We start from the raw sequence: 21,403 nt of genomic DNA, 5'->3' as shown, positions 1-21,403 counted from the left end.
TTTGAAAGGGCAAGTCAAATTTACTGCCACTGAGAATGACACTTCAGCACCAGAGTGTGAATCCCCTTTTCTGGTTGTAGATTAAAGATGTGTCCGTGGAGGTGGCCACAGTGGACCACACGCTCCAGAAGCTCCGCAGGATGTACAGGAAGACACGACGGAAGCCCAAGGGGCTCAAGAGGCTTTGGATTCGTCTGCTGAACGTCCCGCATCTGGCTGTCATCATTGCAGCAGTGGTGTTTGTTGTTGTGGTGATCATGTGGTCGCTGCTGTGGGTCTTCATATGTAAGTAGACGTTGAAACTAGAGTTGGATTACTGGACAATGAGCTTACATTTTAAAATTGATTTGAATAGATTAGAATGTTGGCATAAACTATATTTTTTTTTTTTTTCTGAACTCTTATCAAGTGTTTTTAAGTATAAGTTGTCTTGTTATACTTGATCTGAGCCACATTCAACTGGTCATTCCAGAAAAATGTCTGATTACAACTTATGTAAAGACAAAAATGAGGTCTAAATTGCTTGAAACAAGTAAAAAATAATCTGCCAATGGAACAAGAGAAAGATTTCTTGTATTAGGACATTATTCTAGTTTCAGGCAAATTATCTAGCAAATTTCTTTTGTTCCATTGGCAGATATTTTCTGACTTGTTATAAGCAATCCAGGCCTCATTTTTGTCTTTAAATAACTTGAAACAAGACATTTTTATGGACTGGTCATGTTAAGGTGGCTCATAGTAAGTAAAAAAAGGCATTTTCTACTGAAAATAAGCTGCAAAAATGGATATCTTTTCAAGTGTTTTTGTCTTATTTATAGTGGAAATTGTCTTTTTTGTCTAAAAATAAGCCAAATTTACCTGTCTAGTCCAGAAAATGTCTTTTTTCAAGTTATTTAAAGACAAAAATGAGATCTAAATTGCTTGTGACAGGTAAAAAAATATGCCATTTGAACAGAGAAAAAATTTACTTGTATTAGGAAATTATTCTAGTTTCAAGAAAATTTCCCAGTAAATTTCTCTAGTTCCATTGGCAGATTTTTTTTGCTTGTTATAAGCAATTTAGACCTCATTTTTGTCTTTAAATAACTTTAAATAAGACATTTTTCTGGACTGACCGGTTGAATGTGGCTCAAATCAAGTGTAACAAGACAATTTTTACCTAAAATAGGACATTTTTATGGACTGGTCATGTGAAAGTGGCTTATAGTAAGTAAAAAAAAGGCATTTTCTACCGAAAATATGCTGCAAAGATGGAAATCTTTTAAAGTGTTTTTGTCTTATTTATATTAGAAAATGTCTTTTTAGACTAAAAGTAAGCTAAATTCACCTGTCAAGTCCAGAAAAATGTCTTGTTTTCAGTTTAAAGACAAAAATGAGGTCTGAATTGCTTGTGACAAGTAAAAAAATAATCTGCCAATGGAACAGAAAAAAATATACTTGTATTAGGACATTATTCTGATTTTAAGCAAATTTCCCAGTAAATTTCTCTTTTTGTAATAGGAGATATTTTCTTACTTGTTTCAAGCAACTCAGACCTCATTTTTGTCTTCAAATGACATGAAACAAGACATTTTTCTGGACTAGTCAGGGGAATTTGCTTTATTTTAAGTCTAAAAAGACGTTTTCTACTGAAAATAAGAAAAAAACCACTTGATAAGATTTCAGTTTTTCCCATGTGTCAACTTTAGTTTAAGTTTGTTTCAGTTCTCACAGGATTAAGTTAAACCTCCATTGTGCACCAGTATCTCAGATTTTGTCTTGTTTCTTTAGTCCGCAGGGAAAGCAACAGTGGCGCCTACTTTGCCGGGATGTTCCGTGTTGCCAACGTGGAGTTTATCCCCGAGTACCGCCAGGCTGAGTCCCATGAGTTTGTATCCATGGCAAACAAAATCCAACATGTGGTAGGTATCAGTGCAACCCTGTTATTCACTCGATGGTCCCTGATGACCACAAGATCTAAGAGAGTCTTAGCGGTAATTGCTGGTGTCTGCTGATGCAGGTGAGCAATGTGTACAAGATGTCATCAGTGGCCAGACTCTACAAGCAGGCTGTCATTTCAGACCTCAGGTAGAGCTGCTGTTGTCTTTCAGTCTTATATATTAAGGATTACGCTGGCCACACCCTTTTTTTATAAACTCTCATTTTCTTTGTGCAGCAACAACAATAAAGGTGGCGTGCTGGTTCATTTCTGGATGGTGTTCGTGGTCCCTCGACTGAAGAGCCCAGCAGTGTGTGAGGAGTGTGTGGGAGCCATTTTCAGAGACTCAGTTCACACCAGCATGAAGAACAGGTCCTCTGTTGGATACCTGTTAGGTCTTCCAGTTGATATAGACTCTATCCTCATCAATGGTGTGTGAGTGTGTGATCAAACACTCATCTTGATTCCTCTCATGTATGCAGAGATTGATTAGTGTTTTATTTTTCAGCTGTCCAGCGATCAGATTACTCATCAAATGGGGCAGGTAGGTGTTAAACTTTCTTTAAATCTTCTCTTTTTGGACTGTTTTATAGTCTTTTTGTCTCCCCTCAGGCTCTCAGTGTGTAGAGAAGCTGTATGCCAACCTTCCTGGGGTGAGCGTCCCTTTAAACGTCTTCTCCTCCTGGGGTGTGAGCTGCCATGTGAAACTCACCGCTGTCCCAGGCTCTCTGATCCGTCTCACCATCTCCTCCTTCCTCGTTGAGCCCAGCGACTGTGTGAACGACGCGCTGACTGTGTACGACGCTTTGCTGCCCATGAGAGGGCGCATACTCCACAGGTGAGTCTGGTTTCTCTCCTCATGAGATCAGACATTAAATCCGTTAAAGTGTATCTCTCCTCTTCAGGCTGTGTGAGCCGGTGTCCACACCCTTCTCCCTGGTGTCTACCTCCAATGTCATGCTGCTGTCCTTCAGGCTGGCTCACGGCAACAAAGGCTTCAGAGGACACTTTGAGCCAATTGCGGAGGAAAGTATGTCACAAAATCACTTTGGCCTATTCAAGTCCACAGAGGTTTCATTTGTCAGGAATCAAAGTTATTATTCTTCTTTCAAAATTTAATTTTAAGGAGGTTTGACAGGATAAATCTGCAGAGAATTCCTTTTATCCCTTTTCATCTCATCTCTGTCTTTCTCAGGGTGTATGTCTCAAATTGAGACCCAGCTAAAACCTGACATCACCGGTCAGATCTACAGCCCCTTCTACCCCAGCCTGCTGCCCCCACGATGCGCCTGCACCTGGACGTTTCAGGTAGATCACACAGATGACACTACTGAGGGTGATTTCCATTTAAAAGCTTCAATTAGTTCTGTTTGTGCTCTCTTTCAGACTCCAAAAAACAGTTTAGGAGTTGCTCTCTACTTCCAAAACTATGTACTAAAACCAAAGAACATGAAGGCCTGCGACCAGGGCTGGTGGAAGATCAATGAAATCATGTAAATTTGGCTTAAAACACTCTTGAGAATCTATTTTTTGCTTCACAAATATCAAAAAAAGTATTGTAACCATTCAGTAATAACATCCTGTGACACTTCCTGATGCTCGCTCTGTCTCTGCAGTTTCTGCGGCAGCTACGTTGGACACCAAACCGTCTTTCGAATTGCAGACAACAACCCAGAGGTGGAGTTTCGCTGCAGCTCACGTCACTCTGCTCAACCTTTCCAGGCGTCTTACAGCAGCTACAACATCAGCCAACGTAAAAAGCACAAGGCCAGAGATTCATGACAACAGCAGATTCCCTCAATCTGTTGTTATTTATCATAATTCCACTTTTTTCTCACCAGCCTGTCCAGAGAGCCACTTCCTGTGCTCCACAGGACTGTGTGTGGAGAAGAGCAAACGCTGCGACGGTCTGGACGACTGCCAGGATGAGAGTGATGAGGTCTTCTGCTGTAAGTTGTTCAACAGGGTCAATAAAACCGGTTGTCTAAAAACTTCGGTTACAGAAATTCTTTATGTTTTCACAGCAAGGCCAGCCAAGAACTGTGGAGGCCAGAGTCCTCTGCACCCCTTGTTTGTGTGCAACGGAGAGACCGACTGCTCCAACGGACGGGACGAGATCAACTGCACTCAGGGTACAGATGGTCACAGCTTCATAAACTACATACATGCTCACCCAGTAACAGAGAACACCTGATTTATCCTGTTTGTTCTTTGTTTTTGTCAGAAACAACCTGCTCTGCCATAAGGTATCGCTGCAGCAGTGGCTCTTGTATCCTTAAGAAGAATGCAAAATGTGATGGCGTTCATGACTGTCCGGACCGCAGTGATGAGGATGACTGTGGTGAGCGCTCAGATTAAACTGCAGTGTGAGAAGTTGAAAACACGATCCAACTTAAAAAACATATTTAAGCCCTCTAATGTGTTTTTTTTCTTTAATGATTTACTAACTCAGCCTAAGCCACCATCTCTCCCATTCGGCCCCTGCTGAACTCTTTCTTAATGAAGTCTTAGCAAAAAGTGATTAAACCGGCCCAACGCTGCCAGATCTGTCATGTGGAGTTATGAGAAAGTTGTTGTAATTTTGTAATCTTTTTGGCAGTCTGCCCCAAACTCACTGACCTGCAGCACTGAGGTGGCGCAGCTGTAAGAGCAGCTTCTCTGTTTGCTCATTTCACCATGATGGGGTCTTGAGGCGATGGGAACAGTCCTGTCCTTGGTCGCTTGCTTGTTCTGGGTAAACTGCACGGGCACAGAAAATATTTATGATGCAGATGATTCTGCATGTCACCATAGTAGATGGGTACCTTTCACATTTGAAACAATATGGTACTGATGCCAGGTAACTGGTATTGGTACTTAACGCTACCAGTTTTTGATACTTTTGTAGGTGCTTATGTGGTAATAGACATTTGTATAATCTCAAAGTTTTTCAATTTAACAAATTAATTTTTCAACAGAATAGAATATAATACAAAATACTTCATAAATCCCCGAGAGGAAAGTCAGGAGTCACAGCAGCAACCAAGAAAACAAAAGTAAGAAAGTGTATAGAAAGTGCAAAAAGGTCCACAACGAAATAGATGATGACTGCTCGCATCAGGTGAAGCTCTTCCAATGTGGCGTTGGTGTCCAGTGTTAGCTCCATTAGCCATGCCTGTGAATAGCTTGATGCTACTCTGCCTTCTCTCTGTTGCTGGGTTAGCACAGCTAGCTCATCCATATTACTGGAGATAGATCTTACTTTCCCAATAACGATGGATGGAAGAACAGATTAATGTCGTTACTAGCCACAACCAACAGGGAGGCACCTAGCAACAAAACATAAACAAACAATATAAATACAAACAATTTATAAACTTGCAATGCTGTGTTCATGTCCAGCATGGAAAATCACCTACTCTTCCACTTCCTCACAGTCTTTAGCAGAAGGATGCATTGAGGTACCAAACACAATACCATTTGGTTGTATGCGAATTGGTACTCGGTACGACAGATGTAATTTGGTTGGTACCCATAAAAGTACCTAATTGGGTACCCATCCCTACACCATAGTGAATAGTGCAGGTTACACACTGGGCCTGAAAACTGCAACAAGAACACTGTGCACATACTGTCTAAAATCAATCAGAACTTAAACTTAGACTTGAAAGTTATTGCTGTCAACAATGCAACGAGAATAAATAATAAATACAAAAAAACACAACTTAAGGCCAGCAGCTCTTGTGCACAAGCTCGGAGCACAACAAACAAGATCCTGGAAGTTTTATGCGATCTAATGATCCAATCTGTGTGTGTGTGTGTGTGTGTGTGTGTGTGTGTGTGTGTGTGTGTGTGTGTGTGTGTGTGTGTGTGTGTGTGTGTGTGTGTGTGTGTGTGTGTGTGTGTGTGTGTGTGTGTGTGTGTCCTGTTCCCCTCAGCCTGCGGCCATCCCTCTGTTGTAAAGAAGGTCAGTTCATCAACAGGACCAGAGCGAATCGTAGGCGGAGATAACTCAGTGGAGGGGGAGTGGCCTTGGCAGGTCAGCCTCCTCTTCTCTGGTAACCTGTACTGTGGCGCTTCTGTCCTCTCCTCTGATTGGCTCATCTCAGCAGCACACTGCTTCAGCAAACAAAGGTTAGTTATAGACTAAAAAAATAAAAATAAAAATAAAAAAAGAAAAGTACTCAGAGAGCGTAGACCTTGGCCAAGTATAATGTGATTTTCACGCAACACTTTAGTCCTACTTTAATGTTATACTCCCTTTCAGCAGACTGTCTGCTACAATTTGGTGTTAGTTGCTTTGTATGATTATTTGTTACCTGACATTGTTGAAAATTATGATGATCAAGTACATATTCCATATTCTGGATCTTAGTATCCAGAATATTCCCAGGATCTGGATCGTACTTTTACAGCTGTCAGAAATTATGGTGACCTTGTCTTGTGTTGTTTTGCAAAGCAATGCATTTATCATGGATTTATATACACATATGGTGAAAACAGCTCTACCTCACAATGATAAAGAATACTTTAAAAATATCCTGGATCCGGACGGTGATCCAGATCACCTCCAAAATTTAATAACTTCTTCCTTATCCCATTTTGTACATTTCCTGAATATTTCATCAAGATCAGTTTGTTACTTTTTGAGTTATGTTGTTTACAGACGAACAAACAGACAAACTCTCCCAAAAACATAACCTCTTTGGTGGAGATAAAAATCTAAAATTTTCAAGACCTCCAGTGACTGGATGCAGTTATTGCTTCCTTTGTTTGATGCTTAATGACCATCGCTCACTGCTTTCATTTGAACAACGGATAAAGGCCTTGAGCTGGATAAAACACAATTTTACGGTAAAGAAAAGCAACTTTGTTTGGCAGAGATTCATTTTAGGCACTTGTCAATCATTTCATCATTTAAAGTTAAAACCACCTCAATGTTTTTTTTTTTTTCAAAATATTCCAAGGTGAAGAAATATCAGCATTTGACTGATTATATTTTTTAACATTTAAATTAGTCGACTGAAATAATCGTCTGTTAACTACATCCTCAGTCTGTATGACCCTTGACCCCTGACTCTTCCAGACTGTCTGACCCGCGTTCCTGGAGCGCTCACCTCGGCATGCTGAATCAGGGCAGTGCCAAACACGTGGCGGAGATCCAACGAATCGTGGTGCACGAGTATTACAATGCTTACACGTTTGACTATGACATCGCGCTGCTGCAGCTGAAGAAGCCCTGGCCTTCCTCCCTCAACCCGCTGGTGCAGCCTGTGTGTCTTCCTCCCTCGTCTCACACCATCACCCACAGCCACCACTGCTGGGTCACTGGGTGGGGGTACCGCTCTGAGGAGGGTGAGTGATAAAAACTCTGAGTAAGTCTGTCATTTTTAGCAAGGGACAGTCGATAACTATCAGATTATTAAAGACCATTCGTTTTTTCTTTCCTGACCCCCTAAATCTACAGCAGTCATTCTAAGTTGTACCATATCTCTTTTACAAGCTTGCACTTGGCTGTAGCACTCTCCATAAACGTTGGTGATGTGCTTAAACTTTTTCCCCTTCAGTGAATCTTTGTGTTGCAGACCCACATCTTGATCTTTTTTGCAGACAAAGTGCTGCCCTCAGTGCTGCAGAAAGCAGAGGTGTCCATAATGAGCCAGACTGAGTGCAAGAAGAGCTATAGACCCGTCTCACCACGCATGCTGTGTGCTGGTGTGTCTACTGGAGAGCGTGACGCCTGCAGGGTGAGCTCTTATCAATACCAGCTGATATGAAGCATGAAATGTTTTCAAATCTGTTTTTATTTTTATTTATCATCATTATTATATTGTGTCTCAGGGCGACTCAGGGGGCCCTCTGACCTGCCAGGCTCCAGGTGGAGGTCGCTGGTTCCTCATTGGCATTGTGAGCTGGGGGGCGGGCTGTGGTCGACCAAACCTGCCCGGGGTCTACACCAGGGTCAACAAGTTCACCTCCTGGATTTACAGCCATATCAGCTGACATGAGATCAGATCTGACACATTTGTCATCCATCAGACAATTAAAGCATCAGCAGAAAAAAAAAGTGTACTGTGCCTTTTTTAAAGCAACATTCACCTTTTATTTAAAGAACAAGTTGAGACTTTCTTCTGAAGCAGTGAGGGGATAATAAGTGCTGAAATTATCCCCAGGTGTCCTCTGTAGGTCAGTCTCCGGTCCCTATCCAGTCTCACAAAGGAGTTTTGGAGTTTGGTGCCAGAATAATCATTGCAGCTTCTGTCCTGCTTTGCACCCCTGTGGAGCACCCAAGGGCACAGCAGCTTAGCTCCAATTGTTAAACCTCCTCGCACACGTTTCCCTCAAGCACCTTTTTGTCCCGCTTAGCTTTTCTCCCGCATACACAGAGAAGTTTGCCCACAATATCTGTCGCACGGATGGCTGTGTGGATTGAACCCTTTCATAGTGCCCCTATTGTCCCCCGCACTGCATTCTGGGGCTCCGTGTGACACCTGCTGCCACCCAGTGCAGGTAAACGGGAGGCGGTGAATGCGCGCCGCATCCGAGCCTCTCAGGTCGGATTTCTGCACTTTTTCCTTTTTTCTGCCTCTTTTTTTTTTTTTATTCAAAGGAAGCGACAGCGGGGGTTTCCTCTCCCTTCCCTCCCTCCCTCTCTCCATCGCCTCTATGCCTGAGGTATTGTTGCATATCGCCTCTCCGGAGCTGAACGGGACAGTGCTATGAGGGCTCTCCCTAAAAGCAAGACTTGTGAAGTGTTCTGCGTCTCCGGGCATGGACGTTCAGGCTGCTCTGCTGCACAGGTGAGCCATATTTATTGCTCGTACAAAGACAACGCCAAATTGGGGGTTTGCTGTACAAAGAGACTACTTTCTTAGTTTATTTTACCTGCATGTGTTCACTGAGTTTTTCACTACTTCAAAACAGATTGAGGATGTAAAATGATCAAAGATGGATCAGCCATTGTTCATCTTAATTGTAAAATCCGTCTCTAAGGGTGTGGGGAGGAGGGGGTCTCTGTCTAATAAATGTCCTGGTCGGCGTGAGCCACTTGATTGAGTGCTGACACTGCAGAGCCAGGCCGTGGGAAAGCAGACTCCTCCAGCCACGCTTTGTCTGCTCCCCCGGGGAATCCTGCCAAGCCCTTAAATGTTTAAGTAGATCCTTTCAGCCCAAAGATGCTCACCGTTACTCTCAATAAATCAGTGTCTGCTCACCCCTTAAAAAAAAAATCTGTCCCATTGATTTTGCCAGCTCTTCCCCCTTTCTGCTGTGCTCGCATAAAGATTAAAGCCAAACAATTAGAAGGAACTTGAGCTGTGACCATAAAGACTGGTATGATATTTGAGTCATGTCCTTGGTTCTGGAAGGGAGACGGGGAGCTGAAGGAGCCCACCCAGTCACTGAGCCCCCCCATGAAGCAGGAGGAGAAAGTGGAGGGGGGGCCAACTCCAGCATGTGGCTCGTGGAGGAGATGGATGTTAGGACTCATGCCTTTCTTTCCCTTCACTGCCACCATAGCACTCACTCTTCACTTCTTAACATGTGAGTAGATTCTCTCACCTCTCCTATAACAGTTTATTTTGACTCAGATTCACCTGCCCTGTATCTCTACCTCCTCCTCCTCCTCTTAGCTCCGCCCTCTTCAGTGTTCTTCCTCGGTGGCAGTGTGGAGTTCCCAAACTTGAGCTTCACCTCGGAGCTGATTGACTCCACCTCCCCTCAGTTCCGCCTGCAGGCTCAGGCTTTGAACCATTATGTAAGTGGGCTGCTCTCTGACACTGCCCTTTAGATACACTCCAAGGTGCTGATGATGCTCTTATTTTGAAAGGTTGGCTGATGCTGGCTGCTGGTCAATATTTTCCTCCTCTTACTCTTCTGTTGTTTTCCTCATTTGCATTCTGTGTCACTCCCTTTTCTCTTCATCAACCCACTCTTTCTGTTTTTTCTCCCCACACACCACTTTACTCCCTCTCTCTGTCTCTCTGGTGGTGTTAAATGTAAAGCTGAAACAGGAGCTGGGGCACAGTGTGTGTGTGTGTCTATGTGTGTGCATGAGTTCCCCCAGACCCCCTGGGACAGGGCCCTTTCAGGGCTGAGGACAAGCCCGGTATTTGTGAGCCCAGCTAGGGCCAGGCAGCAAGAGTGAGAAGGAAGAGCAGGCCTTCAATAAAAACATTGTCTGTGTGGCTTTCACACAATCAGCCGCTCTGTGCGCTGTACGCTGCAGAGAGGAGGAGAACCACGGTTTGATGATGGGGCTAAGGGGGGAGAGACAGTTCAGTAGGGCAGGATGGGACCACAGAGAGATTGGGGACAGAGATATGAGAGGGGGAATTTAGGTTTTGGAGCAAAAGGTCAAACGAAAATTTGCGCTCCTGTGGAATTTGAATCCTCAGAAAAGGGCAGCAACACAGTGTAATGCTCCTTTAATCAGCTGAGAGGCTAAGCTATCAGGCTTGTTAAGTGGACATAGTATCTGTGTGGCCATCTGTTCATTAAAGAACAGGTGAACCCAAGACCAGCAGCCCATACCACCCAGGTCCTACCTCTACACGGCCGGCAGGTACAGACACAATGGAGCTCTGTGCTGCTCAGAGTCAACATACACACCAGCAGGTTTATACACTCTCTCACACACACACACACACACACACACACACACACACACACACACACAGAGGAACAATGCTTCTGAAACAGAGCTCAGGCTGCATGTTCGGCCAGGTGTGCTCATGTGTTGCTAACACAGGACCAGTGACCTCACTTGCACCATCGTGATGTCACACCTACACCACCGTACAGTGTGTGCATGCATCAGTGCTTCTCTCTTTGTCTTTGAAACAGTTCTCAGAGCTCTACGAGTCCTCACCATGGAGCTCTTACTACCTGCACTCAGGGATCGCTGCCTTCAGGTACGCTGCTCTATCACCTGTGTCTACATGTACATTCTGCATGAGAACAGCAAACTCAGCTGTGCTTCACACCCTCTGCTGACAGCGAAGGAACAGAAGGGCTCAACGTCTTCTACTGGAGCAAATTCTCTGCCCCAGACGACGTGGCCTTGGAGATCAGGAGGTCCAGTCCAGAGAGGCTGCAGCGCAGGCTACCAGGCAGCAACAAAGTGCTGCGAGACAGCCGCTTCGAGCAGCGCTATTTCATGGAGCGAGATGACGACATGCTCCACCTGCTGGGTACAGACTGCACACAAACACAACTTTCACATTCACTGCATGCAGACATCTTCTGCCTTTTCTGTCTGTAGCCAGGGACTTAGTAGCTGTAGAAGAGTGTAGGAGTCAGCCTCACAGAAACAGTGCCCATGTTTTACTTGCATTGATGTAGTTTGATTATTTAGTCATAATTACAGTTGTACTGAAATTACACCAAGGAGTGGTGGCACCTTGATCCTGGAAAGCCTGACCCATTGAAAAATTAAAAGTTTTTAGTAAATATGCATTATTTAGATGCAGAAAAAAAAATATTTTACAAAATGAGTAACATTTTAGAAGTTCTTACCACAACTATTTGAAAATTAGCAATGAATTTACTGAATTAAACAGTGTGGATGATTCAAAGAGAGCAGTCACTTTGAAAAGGGCCAAAATTACAACTTCAGCTGCCCATAGTGGAATGATAATTCTCAAGGGGGTACCATTCATTTTTTAATTTAAATTTTAACAGGTTTTTAAGGAAACTATTAATCATGTTATTGAGATAGAAGTCTTTGAAACTCATGTATCAGATATGATTTATTTGAAAAATCTAACGGAGAGCTCCATAAGACTTGCTAAAATAATAATTTCATCATATAAAAAACTTCTAACTGCTTTATGACATATTGATAGGGTGGACCTCAAACACCACAGTCTGCTCATAGCTCTGTCCTGACAGGCCTCCAGAAGGCTGGCCAATCAGAGGGCAGGGAGTCTTAAAGAGATGGCTGCTAAAACAAAGTGTTTTCAGAGGTTGAAATAAGAGTTTTCTAAAACACCAGGGTGAGAAAAACAGCTACTTCAAGGGATACCAGAGGGACAGTTTAAAGTCTGAAAAATGCACAATGTCTCCACTTTAAAGTATAATTTTCCTTTAAAGAGAAGGAAAATCAAGAGCTGAGCTCACTTCCTTATAGGAGTGTATTGTGATCAGGAAAGGAAACATAATTTTTTTAAAAGTCCCCTATCATGCTCCTTTTCTGCAGTTTAATATGGATCGTTGATGTCTTCATGAAATGGTAGTAACATGTTTTGGTCCAAAAAGCCAATAAATCAAGCACAGCAGCATTGTTTCCAAGCTCTCATAGCCCCTCTGTTCAGAACGCTCTGATTTAGTGGGCGTGGCTTTCATATGTAAATGAGCCAGCGCTGATACCGCCCCGCTCTTCCACGTCACTGAGAGCGGCGTCACGAGCTCTGAGTGCACAATGTTTAGAAAACAGCAATGCTCATTTACCATAGCATTACAGGCTAAAACAACAGGCTAACCGCCGCTCAAGTTAGCATCCTGAAGCTAACACAGAGACAGGGGAGACACTGAGGAAAAGCTCTTACATCTGCTCCACAGCACACAGCAATTAAAATACTCACATTTCCAGGGTCCGAGGTTTGTTGGTGGATGGTTGGTAATGCGCCTGGATTCAGGACCAGTCTGTTCGCTAGCCCTCTGTTGTACTGTCCAAAGTTGGAAAAGCAGTCGGTCGTTAAGTGACTAGCACACACATGCACAGTTTTACTGAGTGTAGCTGGCACATTTCCTTGATAAATTAACTCTAGTCACTTAGTCTTGTCTTCTTCTGAGATGGGAAGCTTGTGCATGGAACTATGTAGCTGTATACAGCCAATTTTTTTTTTTTTTTTTTTTTTGCATCTACTGTGTGTGTTTGTAGGTTTGGATCCTGATGACTTTGAATCTGATGAAAAATCAGACAAGAGTAAAAACCCAAACGGCATCCAGAGTGGGAAGTGGCAGCTTGGTTTCCAAGGTGAGGAGAAGAAACTTAAAAGTTTTTTTTTTGTGTGTGTGTTTACGTATTAATCACAAAACCTAAAGACAGGGAGCTAGAGCAAGAAGAGAGTATATTTAACCGGGTTATAGTGTCCTTGAGTTTGTTTGGTTGCAGTTCACAGAAATATTTTTCCTCTAGCCATGTCCTTTGACCTCTATGCCAAATATGGCAACAACCGCACCCTGAGCCTTGTGAGTCCAAAGAAACCGTACTACCAGTGGCGCCTTCGCGTGCCATCAGGTCATGTGGTTCGCCTGGTCGTCCTCACCTTGCATGGTGCCACTCCAGGAAGCTGCGCCGCACACAAGCTGTCAGCCTATGACTTTTTACTCCCTCTACAGAACAAGATCATCGCCAGGTAAAAACATTTGACATTCATCTTTTTTAATCTGTAGAGTCATTTGCACTGATCTCCATCTGTGTCCTTTCAGGTGGTGTGGGCTGCCTGTTTCAGGGTCGTCCCCGGTCATGAAGCTGACTTCCTCTGGGAACGTGATGTTGGTCACTTTTTCTTTCAGCAGACAGAGAGATGGGGCCATCTTCAAAGCATACTTCCAAGCTATCCCAAAAGCAGGTTTAGTGCTTTCATGGAAAGATAAAACCACACACAACACCTCTTTATTTCAAATGTACACAATTCATCTTCACATCTTAGGATCCGTTTAGCAGGTTGTGCTGCTCAGTGTCCTCTGTGCTTATTTGTGCCTGTATGTCGCCCCCTGCAGGCTGTGGAGGGACACTATCCTCCTGGAACGGCTCGATCACCTCACCCTATTACCCTGCTTACTACCCTCCTAATATGGACTGTATCTGGACTTTAAGGGTGAGCCACATGAGTATGTATGCACATGTGTGAGTTCAAAAATTACACATAAAGAACAAAGACATTCCTGTACTCATTAGCATCCCTGCATATGAGTTTTTATCATCTGTTTTCTTGCTCTCCAGGCGCCTTTGCCTGGATACTTGATCTCGTTGACGATTGTAACAATGGACATTCAGGATTCATCATCAGACGGCTGTGAAAAAGACTGGCTGGACATCGGGGGGATCAAGTAAGTTGGGAGAGGTTTTTGACTTTTCTCTAAATCCTTATTTACATCTTTAAATATGTGTTACAACTAAATTGTCTTGCTGTTGCTCTCTTCTGTTTCCAGACTGTGTAATCCAGTGTCAGACAACAGCAAGAAGAGAGTCTACTCCTCTCCCGTCTCCCTCCACTTCCATTCAGATGAATCTCTCACTCACAAGGGATTCTACCTGCTCTACAGAGCCTTTTCTCCAGAGGGCAGTGAGTACTGCTTCACTGACACATTCATTAACCCAGAAAGTAACATTTTATTGCTCAATTCTGTTTCTCCAAAAAATTTAAAAACAGTCACTAAGTGGCATCAAATATACATCTGAAATCAAACCTCACCTGTCACTCGATTGTCTCTTGAAACCAGATGATAAGTGGCAAACTCTGCTTCTTCTCAAGGAAAATGCTCTTCATTGAGGGGCCATATATGGGAAATACATCAGGATTCTTTTATGGTAGAATCTGGATCAGAATTTTATCATGATTGTTTTTCATGATGCTTTAAAAAATGTTTTGACCTCAATCCTTTACAGCACAATATAAATACTTCAATATATATATATATATATATATATATATATATATATATATATATATATATATATATATATATATATATATATATAAAGGGTTGTATTGTACAGCAAAAGTTTTATGCAAAAAAATTACACTACAAAAATGTATAAAAATGTCATGATAAGCTCTGGCACTCTTGGTATGATAGGTCATAAAGGGTTAAACAAGTTTTTTGACCAAAATATTTTTTATCCTGCATTCTGAACAATTTTTATGCACCACTGGCGGTTGCTCTAAGACTGCAAGGGAAGCTCAGCTTCCCCTAAAATGTCCCCCAAAAAAGTGGTGATGTGTACAGCTGTGTACATTTCATTGATGAAATATGCGCTAGAATTCCCTCATCTTTTGTTCAGAATCAGCTCCTATCACAGGTAACTGGCTCAACCTCCTTCTCATTCATCCCCGCAGCGTCATAGCACTTTAACACAGTCGGACGCTGAGCGTCTTCTGACTTCAGCGGGGAAGCGTAGAGTGGGTTGTTCAACTGTGGAAACTGGACGGTCATTGGATAAACGCTGGGCTTTGTCCAGCCCTCGGATGCTCAGCATCTCTGGGGGTCTATGAGGCAGTGGGCTGGCCTGGACGCTGGGCTTCTGCATGATGATTGGATGATCTGTCTGAGGCCGAATCCCTTTTTGATTGATAGTGAAATGAGGCAGTCAGCGATCTTGAAGTATAACCCTCCACCGGAGCATCTTCTCAATTTTACATTCAGTTGTTCTGGACTGACCAGAGCGTTGTGTCTCAAGATTCTCTCTCTTTTCACTAATAAACAGCTACAGCTACAGCTGTGGAGCTTCTCCCCCTGTCACTCACACTTACAGCCTGTTGTAGTCTCACGTAGCAGCTCCAGCTGCTAACAAGCTGACACGGAGGGTAGAAATTACATTTAAATAAATAAACACATTTATGATGTAGGCCGGAAAAAAATGAGCTTCCCCTCCTTGACTGACCAGCAGCCGCCACTGTTATGCACCTGATTTTGCCTTATTTGCGCCATTCCATTGTTCTCATCTAGTATCGCACCTTTTTTGTGTCTTTTGAACTCTGTGCTCATGAACATTTTCACACCATAATGAAAACTTTATATAAACACACCAGCTGAAAACAGGATGTGCATAGCTTTATCATTGTACAAGTAGCCTAATGTAGTTTTCTGGGATGTTACCAGATATTCTTCGGTTTTGTTTCTGCAAACAACAGAAAACTGGCATGTTGTCACTTTGGTTACTGGACTTTTAGTAACGGTGATGCAGTAAATCAGGCCTATCCAAGCCAATTAAAGAACAGTTACTCCAGAGAAAACATGTTTGTCTCTCTCTGTGCTCGTCCAGCCTGTCCCCGTCAGTTCCGCTGTGGTGATGGCCGCTGTATTCCTCTGAGGAAGGTGTGTGATGGAGTGAAGGACTGCTCAGACGGGCGTGATGAGGCTAGATGCTGTAAGTCTTCCTCTTTTGTCTGCTTTTAACAAACTCAAATGCAGGAGCTGAATAACGATGATTACAAAGAGGAGACTTGGGAGCTTAAATGTGTGTTTTTCCATGTTTTCACACAAACACACAGCAGCATCCTGCAGACCAGGTGAGGTGTTGTGTGGGAACGGACAGTGTCGGCCTCACAGCAGCCAGTGTGTCAGCCAGAGCACCTGCCAGGACAGCAGTGAGGAGGGAACCTGTGGTGAGTCAGCGCTCACACTGGAAACAGGTGTTTGTCCTGTGGTGTGTTTTTCTGATCACAGCTCATGTGTTGGTTTCCAGGAGGTAAATGTTACCACGTGTGTTCCAACAAGGTGTGTTTGCCCAAGTCTTCAGTGTGTGATGGTGTTATTGACTGCAAAGACCGCAGTGATGAGTTCAACTGTACGAGAGCGTGTGAGTATTCCTCCAAGTTTTCTTCCTCATGTTTGATTCAGCGTGACCAAATCTGTCTTATATCCTCTTTAGACAAAGGCTGCTCCTCATCTTCATTCAAATGTGCCAATGGAAAGTGTGTCAGTAAGATGAACCCTGAGTGTGACGGAGTCAAGGACTGTTATGATGGCTCGGATGAACTCCGCTGTGGTTTGTGTTATTTCAAGACTCAACCGTCACACCTCAAAGTATTTGAGTCAAAAGATAGTCTTGACTCTTCAGACTGACTTGTCTTTGTCATCCCATCAGGCTGTGGCACCAGGCCCAGAAAACGCTCTAAGATAGTGGGCGGCTCGGATGCCGGGGCGGGCTCATGGCCGTGGCAGGTCAGCCTCCAGATGGATCGCTATGGACACGTCTGTGGAGCTACTCTGGTCGCCAGCCGCTGGCTCATCTCTGCAGCTCACTGCTTCCAGGACTCAGACGCCATCAAGTAAGAAATTCTCCTGAGAAATGACAGTATGTATTTAAAAGAGAAGTGGAGAAAAAGAGGCTTATAATAGTATGTTGATATGGAAGTGACGAGAAATAAATGAGCAAATATGGAAAACAAACTGCTCCCTGTCATGGAGAGAGTTTGGTTGGAGAAATATTATGAGGTATTTTATTACCCCAGCACAACAAAAATGTGAAAATACAAGATGTTGAAGAGGTTGTGGAGAGGGGAGGGCTTATCACTTTCATGTTTTTTGGGAATGTCCCTTAGTAAAAATCATACTGGCCCGAGATACAGAAGAGTATGGAGACCATTATGAGAACTACGCTTTCACTTTCATTTGAAATATTTTATCCTGGAAAAATGACAGCAGAAATTACAGATTTTGTAAAGAAATAAAGGGTAATGTTCATGTCAATTTAAAAAAAATCAAATCACAAAAATGGCTACTACAGAGATACATAAGGTCAAAGATTGGGTTGAAGTGATGCAAAGAATTTATAAGATGGAAAAAAATGACAAACTTGCTTTGGTAAGAACTGGATAAATTTGAAGGACTCTGGCAAAAATGGATGATAGATCACACAAAACAACTAACTTGCATTTTATTACATAAAGGTTGGTTGTCATGCCCTTGGTTCACGCTACAGAGTTCAAATTGTGAATGTTACTCATATTGTTATTCTATTTTCTATTTTTATTTTTTTTCTTGTTTATGTTTCTATTATTTTTTCCCTTGGCCCTCTTTACATTTTTTTTTTTTTTTGTTTACCAAAAGGATATTCAGCTGAAGGTCTAGACTCTAGAGGAACCACATGAAAGACTCCTAAATTGACAAAGGAAAAATAATGACTGTTATTTTCTTTAAATCTAATTTATTTTTATTTTATTATTTTATTTTGTTTTATTTAAATTTATTTTCTTTTATTTTGTGTTCTTTTATTTAATTTAATTTTATTTAATTTTATTTTTATTTAATTTTCCCCCTTGTTTTGTATTTTATCCATGATATGACTGTTAAAAATGAATGGACAGAGAGGAAGAGGAAAAAAAGGAAAATTTGTATCTAAGTTGTTTTGAATAAGTGATAGAATGAATCAGTATTTCAATAAAAAGAGATTTTTTTTAAAAAGTGAGATTCTCCAGAAACTGTCTCCAACCCACTCACTGTTCATGTGACTTCATGTCTGTTGTGTGGGCAGATACTCAGACGCTCGAGCATGGCGGGCCTACATGGGAATGCGTGTCATGACTACAGGAAACAACGGAGCAGCAACAAGACCAATCCGCCGCATCTTCATCCACCCGCAGTACGACCAGTTCACCTCCGATTACGACATCGCCCTCCTCGAGCTCAGCGCCCCCATCTTCTTCAACGACCTGGTGCAGCCTGTGTGTGTCCCTGCACCCTCACACACCTTCACGACAGGGACCAACTGCTACGTGACGGGCTGGGGGGTCCTGATGGAGGACGGTGAGAGCTTCACATGAACTCAGAGCTCATGCATCATAAAGAAGCGTTCAGATTTCTTCACATTGTTTTGTTTTAATTCTAGGCGAGCTGGCTTCTCGCTTACAGGAGGCTTCAGTGAAGATCATCAACAGGAACACCTGCAACAAGCTGTACGATGACGCCGTCACTCCCAGGATGCTTTGTGCTGGGAATCTGCAGGGAGGGGTGGATGCCTGCCAAGTGAGTGTGCGCATTATGGTTGGTGGTTGTCTGAAGAGGTGATTCATGGGAAAAACGCTTGGTTCTTTCATAATAATTCACAGATCTGTTGAAAGCTCTGTGGCTTGATTAACCCTTTAGTCATGACCACAAAACGCCTAGTTTACCCCTTCTTACATTTTCCATGAAATTTTTAAGTGTGCAACATGACAAAGTGAGAAAACTTTTTTTTTTCACTTTTTTTTGGTGTGTGTCTTTTTGAACAAGCTGGAATGAAACTGGAGTATTTCAAAAATGCGTGGAGTAGAAAGTACAGATATTTGCCTGAAAATGTAAGGAGTAGAAGTAAAGAGTCAGTTAAAAAATAATTACTCAATAAAGTATAGATACCCAAAATTTGACTGATGATGCATATGCTGAATGAGCTGCCCAACCACCACAACTCCTTACAGAGTGGAAGAGAAAGGTCATCCAGCTAAGCTGTCCCCCTCTCAGCCTCTGGTCTCAGAATACACAGGAACTTTATCAGCATGTGTCTTTTTTCATAATTTTGACATCCAGATTATCTCACTGTGCGCGCAGGGTGACTCAGGAGGTCCGTTAGTGTGTCTGGAGCGAGGCAGACGGTGGTTCCTGGCGGGGATTGTGAGCTGGGGTGAAGGCTGCGCGAGGCTCAATCGTCCTGGTGTCTATACACAGGTAGTCAAATTCACAGACTGGATCCATCAGCAGACTAAAGGACAGGTGTGACAGAAGACCGAACTGACATGAGTCAAACCACAGACTTGAGGTTTGGGACGAAGGTGTGGGACTTAAAACTGTTGCCATGATGTGAAACAACAAATTCATCTATTGTGGGAGTGAATCGTACCAACGAGGGTCACCTAACCAACCCAGCAACTGCCTTAAGATCTCCAGACATCTACTGTGACTATTCTGACATGCACACAACTCTGCATGAAGCATCTGTGTTGAATTACCTTTAATTTGCCTTAAAACAGAAACATTGGGTTTGAAAAAAGATGAGCCAGTTATGAAAAGATAAAAAGTAGCTTTTACTTGCTTTTACTCTGCGCACTGGAGGTCGACTAGTGGTCCAATGTACTTATTTTACAAATTATATTTAGGTGTTTGCATGATTCAAATTAAAGTATCATAAATTCCCTCCTCTGTGTTTAAGTTTCAGATCAGCTATGAAGTTTAAATTACTTCAACATAATAATTAAAAAAAACACACATAGGACTGTTACTTCAGGATACTTTTTAATTTACATCCTCAGTAATGGTTTTCACATTTAAGCCAGTATAATGAAATGAAGAAAAAAAAGTAAACTCCCAGAATCCCAAGTGTTGAGTCATCACAATGAGATCATGAGATTTATGAGACAGAAAGTCAAAGATATAAAAATAAGTTTAAATGATGACATTAGTAAAAATTTCACTATTTAGATTTCATTTAGCAGACACTTTTGTCCAAAGCGATGTTCAGTGCCTTGCTCAAGGGCACCTCGGCAGTGTTCAGGAAATCGTGCTAATACCGTTATGCCATGCTGGAACTTGAACCAACAACCCTATGGTTACAAAGGCGAGTCCCTTTGAACTGAGCTACTTCCTTCTGTGCTGGGAATAAAAAGTTAAAAAGATGAGAAAGAAAGTCAAGAACTGATGAGAAGAATCAGAATTATCAGAAAGAGCTCCAAATGTTGAGGAAAAAAAGTGATAATTATCAGACAAAAAGTCAAAGATATTAGATGAAAAGCAAGAATATTGAGCAAAAAAGGCGAAACGCTCAGATAAAAGTCAAAAATATGCGATACGGCAACATTACCAGAAAAAGGTCAAAATTACATGACATAAAGTAAAAATTATGGGATAGGTCATTTTTGAATTTTTGTGACCTTTTTATCAGTTCAGGCCCTGTCATCTTCTTTCATTTTGCTGGCAGAAATTGGCTCTCATACAGTGATCTGTTTAAAATCAGTCACATTAAAAACTCATACAAATATACCAGTGCTGTAAATCTGTTTGCCAAAATAATCTCACAGGGTTTTTATACAGTACTTATTTTTCCTCTAACAAGACATTTTCTCATTTTGGACGTTTTATCAAAGAAACAGAAAAGCTTGTCTGCAAATACAAACTCTACACCGCACAGCCTTAATGACAAGCTTTTCCTCGATGTCCAAAGACACGTCTGCTTATCCTGTGTGTGTGACTGTAGAAACGTTCTACTCTCCTTCCTGTTCCTGAGCGTGTCCATGTCAGGTGTTTCCATCACACCAGTTTTTGTATTCTCCTCCAACAAGCACAGCACCGTCACCTGTTCCTTGTACTGTATTTGTGTATTTGTGTGTCACTGTATATGTTAAAGAACTCTTATTGTACTGTATGTGTATGTATGTGCATTTGTATATCATGAGTTTATCTGACACATAGCCTTATGTTCAATATATTCTGTTCCATAGAGAAGTGAATCACCTCTCCGTATGAGGGAATAATATATTTTTCATCTCCGTTGTATCCTGATGTAATTTATCTCCACGGTGTCTCTGTATGAAGCATCACAGCCATGTCTGGTCTTGGGGTGAGGACCAGACCAGAAAGATGCTCCTTTTCTTTCAACGCAGGCACACCTGCACTTTTACCTTCAGACTTAAAACCAGCTCACACCACCACCCTGTGGCCACTTTGCTCCACTGTGTATTTAATGTGTTGAGGGAGTGATGCACCTTACACCCAAAGGATTCTTCTACATGCAGTTTGCATCATTGTTTCATGATATCACTATATATGCCTTTATATTAAAGACACAATTTCTTATGCATCTGT

At 42.4% G+C, this 21,403-nt stretch overlaps 2 protein-coding genes across 4 annotated transcripts; both read left to right on the top strand.

Annotated features, from left to right (window-relative positions):
- Positions 1-125: 125 nt before the first annotated feature.
- Positions 126-7,928, top strand: tmprss7 (transmembrane serine protease 7). Its single transcript, XM_074693685.1, has 17 exons — positions 126-285; positions 1,771-1,901; positions 2,000-2,067; positions 2,156-2,349; positions 2,427-2,462; positions 2,531-2,756; positions 2,824-2,948; positions 3,114-3,226; positions 3,305-3,411; positions 3,535-3,671; positions 3,760-3,867; positions 3,943-4,050; positions 4,143-4,259; positions 5,836-6,031; positions 6,984-7,252; positions 7,508-7,644; positions 7,739-7,928. The coding sequence occupies exons 1-17, from the start codon at positions 141-143 to the stop codon at positions 7,898-7,900; spliced, it is 2,379 nt and encodes a 792-aa protein (XP_074549786.1). The 5' UTR covers positions 126-140; the 3' UTR covers positions 7,901-7,928.
- A 222-nt stretch (positions 7,929-8,150) lies between these two features.
- On the top strand, positions 8,151-21,377 carry LOC141807419 (suppressor of tumorigenicity 14 protein). 3 transcript variants are annotated; one of them, XM_074693427.1, is made up of 19 exons: positions 8,151-8,697; positions 9,265-9,439; positions 9,529-9,653; positions 10,742-10,809; positions 10,895-11,088; positions 12,780-12,875; positions 13,038-13,257; positions 13,331-13,473; positions 13,625-13,722; positions 13,848-13,954; positions 14,057-14,190; positions 15,891-15,995; positions 16,123-16,233; positions 16,314-16,427; positions 16,500-16,616; positions 16,716-16,899; positions 18,105-18,376; positions 18,459-18,595; positions 19,157-21,377. In XM_074693427.1, the coding sequence occupies exons 1-19, from the start codon at positions 8,617-8,619 to the stop codon at positions 19,322-19,324; spliced, it is 2,649 nt and encodes an 882-aa protein (XP_074549528.1). In that variant the 5' UTR covers positions 8,151-8,616; the 3' UTR covers positions 19,325-21,377. The 3 variants fall into 3 exon arrangements, with proteins under 3 accessions (XP_074549528.1, XP_074549527.1, XP_074549529.1); XM_074693426.1 differs by having other exon boundaries at positions 16,120-16,233; XM_074693428.1 differs by having other exon boundaries at positions 8,602-8,697; positions 9,269-9,439; positions 16,120-16,233.
- The last annotated feature ends 26 nt before the right edge of the window (positions 21,378-21,403 follow it).

The sequence above is a fragment of the Halichoeres trimaculatus genome, unplaced genomic scaffold (genome assembly GCF_033239565.1).
Source record: "Halichoeres trimaculatus isolate MK-OKI-2021-1 unplaced genomic scaffold, fHalTri1.1 fHalTri1_scaffold_18, whole genome shotgun sequence".
In the NCBI taxonomy this organism is placed as follows: Eukaryota; Metazoa; Chordata; class Actinopteri; order Labriformes; family Labridae; genus Halichoeres; species Halichoeres trimaculatus.
This window is presented reverse-complemented; position numbering and strand designations above follow the sequence as displayed.